The following is a 5,281-nucleotide window of genomic DNA, read 5'->3' as shown; positions in this document are numbered from 1 at the left end:
CCAATTATACTCATCCATTGTGACAGACAGGACGTCTCTATATTCAGTCAATTCTACAATGATTCGATAATGACACTAAACCAAAGCAGAGACAGAGGAAGGGGCATCCAGTGCACAGAGGTCTGGGGTCCCCAGGGGTGATATAGAGGGGGAACATGGAGCAGGGAGGAAGATGAAGGATTCTCCAGGGTGGGCAGTAGGGTGAGAGATCCACAGAGCAGCCATGTCCCTGCACATGATCCTCCTGGTCTGGGATCTTTAACAGTAACGCAACAAGAAACCTAAACTGTGTGTACAGGTTACTCAAATAGGTAATGTGAACAAGTGATGTAAATGCAGTGAACCCCAGCCTGCCCCTCTCCAGCTGTTGGGGAACTTTGTTTCGGGCATGCTGGGAGTTGTAGTTTGACAACAGGTGGAGGACCACTAAAGAAAGCTAAAGATGAACGATGCAGAGTGCAGTAAAAAGGACTAGGATGTGAAGTATGGCGATGCATTGGAAATGGAGCAGCAGAGAGCTTATGGGAACAAAACAGATTGCTTTACGTTTTACAGCAGAACTGTACGGTTTACGCTTTCTTACATTCTGCAGCAGAATAAGATGTAATAACCCAGAACTAAGGAGCCAAACAGCACCCGATATACACACATAGCACCTGACATACCTACACACACACACCAGTGATATACACACAAATCACACCCCTGACATACACACAGATAGCACAAGTAATACTGTGTATTTATAAATATATATATATATATATATATATATATATATATATATATATATATATATATATATATATATATATATATACACACACACACAGTATTACACACGGCACACTTACTCACTGCCCTTATGTATGGGACATCTCCCTGTCATTCATTCCTGGTCACTGTATCCAGTTTTTGGCATTTCCTTTGAAGGAGCTTGAGACCAAAGTCTTGACAAATGTGGATTTTATTATATACAGATATTTACACAAGGCATCAGGAGGCAGTGCAGACAGTACCTGGCTTCCCTTCTAAAGGGAAAGCAACAAGACATTAAAAGTATTTTACAAAAAGAACAGTGTAAAAAAAAAAAAAAAACCTGGACCCAAAGTGTCCTGAACGATAACTGCTATGTACAAGGTCCGTGCAGTGCGCACCGGCGGCCGCTAGGCGGCGCTGCAGCCCAGCTAGCTGGTGACTGGCAGTAATTGCACTTTAAGAGCAAAGTTTTCCCAATACTTTGGTTCAATAAAATAAAAAAGTAACCCCAACACTTCTGGGGTTCCCTCCCATCCCCCAAGGCTTTCTAGACTCTTACACTATAATGAAGAGTATAAAAAGTAGCTGAAACTTCCAGATCAGCAAAAATAAAACTTCAATTCACCTTACAAAAATGCAAGAAGCTTCAATTTTTTTACAAATATTGTACAAAATGCAGAGAATGGTCAGCCCTTCCCCAGGATCTGACTCCTTAAATAATATATTTATATTAGAGATCTGGTGGTCACCTGCTGGGCAGGCCACTGTACAGACATATATACAGCCCCTCCATGTTCTATGGGGGTCTCATGTGCAGTCTCTGGTGGTTGGAGGGCTCACATGTGCCTCTTCATGTGGAGGGCCAGGTGGTCGGAGCGGGAGAAGGCCCTCTCACACAGGTGACACTGGAAGGGCCTGTGGCCAGTGTGTTTGCGGAAATGGCGAGTAAGTTCATCTGATCGGGCGAACTTCCAACCGCAGCCTTCCCAGTTACAGTGATAAGGCTTCTCACCTGAGGAAGAAATCACAGGGGTTAATAGGTGCAATAACAACAACAGGCAAGGATAGGGGGCTACTACTGACTCCCCCACTTATATACATGCTGCTAGAACCATCTGTCAGAAACTACAACTCCCATCCTGAACTGATCTTACAATAACTGGAAAGCTAGAGGTTGAGGCTACCAGGGCATGATGGGGTTGTAGTCCTATAACAGCTACACAGGTGATGGGTGATACTTATAATAGGGACATAGCAGGTATTTAGGGGTCTACACTGGTGACATTTAGGGGTCCATGAGACTTTGCAACATTTCTTACCTGTGTGCGTCCTCATGTGCGCCTTCAGGTGGGAGCTCTTGGTGTACGTCTTGCCGCAGCCCGGGTACTCGCAGTTGTGGGTTGCAGTTCTCTTCCGCGCCCATGAGCGGCGCCCCCTCTTTGGCTTGCAGTCATCTGGGGGGTTCATGGCTGGGTAGTATTCCAGTAGAGGTGAGGAGGGTGGGGTGACCATCATGCCATGCATGGCTGGGTGCACCTTCATGGGGTCCCTGTACACCCCGAAGTGTCCATGGAACTGTGGGGGGGCCTGACCCTGAAAGGCAGTGGGGTAAGGCTGGTACTGCTGGGGCAGGAAGTGCAGTTCGGTGCCCAGCAGGTGGCAGTCATTTAGGGTGATCTCCTCTGCGTGGCCCCCCGGGCTGATCCTGTAGGCAGGACCCCCCAGGTGCATGACGGCGCCGGATTTGTGCTCCAGGAGTTGCCCAGACATGCAGTCGGGTGAAGTCGGGGTCGGGATGCTCAGCATACATGACTGCTCCGGCCGCTCCTTCTTTATCTTGTGGCCCAAGTGTTGGATCTGCTCCATGGACAGGGGCCCGGGGGTCTCCAGGCCGGTGCCCCGCAGCTCCGTGTACTTCCTCCCACAGGACATGGGGGGCTTCAGGCTGTAGTCGGGTGGGGTGTCCATGCAGGGCAGGTCGGGGGTGAGCAGCTCGGCCACATAGCTGTGCTGGGGGCTCCCGTACTTGTGCCCCGGGGGGTAGGAGCCGTCACTGTCGTAGGTGGTGCTGCAGCTTTCGGGGGTCTCGGGCAGGGGGTATGTGTGGCCCCCGCCGCCCCCGCCCGGGTTGTTGTTGGTTGTATGCGCCAGAATAAAGTCCAGGTCCACGAACTTCCCCAGCTCGTCGTCCTCCTTCTTGATGCTGCACGAGTCGATGAGGTTGTAGCCGATCTCGTCCATATTCAGCTCCTGCGGGAGACAACGGGGTGAGTAAGAATCGCAGCGGTGCCGGAGCGGCTATTACCGGGTTATTACATTATTAGCTCTGGAACCTGTCAGACAAGTTCATAAGAATCACTGAGCAAACAGCGCAGCCTCCACCTCGGAAACCGCAACATTACCGCATTACAGCTGGGACCGAGCGGGACAACCGTACAAGCAGCACGAACGTTCGGAGCTAAATACAACGTAGCATCAGCCTGTGCCGGCACTACTACACACACTGAGGGTGGATCAGCTACACACACACACACACATCCCAGCTACACACACACACACACACACACACACACACACACACACACACACACACACATCCCAGCTACACACACACACACACACACACACACACACATCCCAGCTACACACACACACACACACACACACACACACACACACACACACACATCCCAGCTACACACACACACACACATCCCAGCTACACACAGAGACAGAGACAGTTCGACTACACAGAGACATCCCAGCTACACAGATACATCTCTGCCCGTAACTTAAACTTCTGAAAACTTTTAGAACATGAGAACAGAGAGTAGCCGGACACCCAATGTCCCATCAGACACTGCAGTAGATACAATGTACCATCAGACACCATTACAGTAGATACAATGTACCATCAGACACCATTACAGTAGATACAATGTACCATCAGACACCATTACAGTAGATACAATGTACCATCAGACACCATTACAGTAGATACAATGTACCATCAGACACCATTACAGTAGATACAATGTACCATCAGACACCATTACAGTAGATACAATGTACCATCAGCTGCACTGTGCCAGCACTCCATACAGTGTAACATTGCAGAATGACTAGATCCCCGGTGCCATCCCAGACACAGTGCGCTCTGCTGCACGGAGCCCACACTACACCCCGGCCGGTTGTCACCTCCTGCACGGACTCCGCATTGTTTAGAAACTTTCCAATAAGAGAAGAGAGAATCCCGGGGACACTGACCTGCACCATGCCGAGCTGCTTGCCGTGTGCCGGGGGGAGGCTGGAGAAGGCGACGCTCATACTGCTCCCGTCTCCGGGATCCAAAGTCTAATATCCCGCTCCGCCGCCGCAGCCGCCTGTTATGCCGGAGCCTCATACATATTCATGAGCGCTCAGCGCTGATTGGCTGCTGCCTTTATTTGTACACAGATTGCCATTGTTCCGCCCCGCCCCCTGCCTCAGGCTGACAGGTCACGTGGTGCTCTAACATGTCACATGTAATTAACATGTAATGAGAGGAGATACATTGTAACCTGCAAACAGCACACATACACTCTGTATACTGTCCACACAACATGTATAGTACATTATATATACACAAACTACTTACACACTGTATACTGTACACACATAACCGATATATACCATGTATAGTACAGTATATATACACAAACTACTTATACACTATATATCTATCTATCTTATGTATAGTACAGTATTATATATACGCACACTACTTATACACACTGTATACTGTACACACAACATATATATACCATGTATAGTACAGTATATATACACAGACAGCCCAATATATAGTTCATGTATAGTACAGTATATATTATATACACACACACAAACATACACAACTTATACACACTGTATACACAGTCTCCGTGCAGTATATAGACACTGCAACCTGCATATATCACATTACTATCCATATATCTATATACTGTAATATACATATACACACGGAGCAGATACACTGTAATCTCCATATAGCATATATACTTCGCGTCTGCACCAATAAGACACATTACGTATCTCCATAAGTATATACACACACAGAGCGTTATTGATGCGTTACGGTGTGCGGATTATCATCCATGTAAATGATTATATACCGATACGAAGTATAAGGACACGTACACTCTATAGGATAGAGAGATATCGATTCATCTACACAGGCGGCAAGATGGGTGTGTTACACACCTGTGTGCACGGAGCTCACTAGTACGAAGGATTCATAGCACACTAGTGCACACTTGTACAGAAGTAACTGATACAGGAGTGACACAATGTACACACATACATGCGGTTTTCCCGGTTACTGTGCGGTTTGGTATAGTCTGAAGGAGTAGACCCCCCCCTCCCGGGACCCCGACCCGTCCTGCAGTCTGCCGGTGTATTCCGTCCTGTATATTACCGTATTACCGGTGTATTCCGTCCTGTATATTACTGGTTTTATTGGATTTTGTTCTGCATTTTATAC

At 47.8% G+C, this 5,281-nt stretch overlaps 1 protein-coding gene across 1 annotated transcript; it reads right to left on the bottom strand.

The window, feature by feature from the left end:
* Positions 1 to 949: 949 nt before the first annotated feature.
* KLF17 (KLF transcription factor 17) lies at positions 950 to 4,135 on the bottom strand. Its single transcript, XM_069981202.1, has 3 exons — positions 4,027 to 4,135; positions 2,079 to 3,009; positions 950 to 1,771 (listed from the first exon to the last, which is right to left on the bottom strand). The coding sequence occupies exons 1-3, from the start codon at positions 4,084 to 4,086 to the stop codon at positions 1,596 to 1,598; spliced, it is 1,167 nt and encodes a 388-aa protein (XP_069837303.1). The 5' UTR covers positions 4,087 to 4,135; the 3' UTR covers positions 950 to 1,595.
* Positions 4,136 to 5,281: the final 1,146 nt, after the last annotated feature.

Source organism: Dendropsophus ebraccatus, chromosome 8 (genome assembly GCF_027789765.1).
Source record: "Dendropsophus ebraccatus isolate aDenEbr1 chromosome 8, aDenEbr1.pat, whole genome shotgun sequence".
NCBI lineage: Eukaryota > Metazoa > Chordata > Amphibia > Anura > Hylidae > Dendropsophus > Dendropsophus ebraccatus.
The sequence above is the reverse complement of the archived record's forward strand: the minus strand, read 5'-3'. Positions and strand labels throughout refer to the sequence as shown.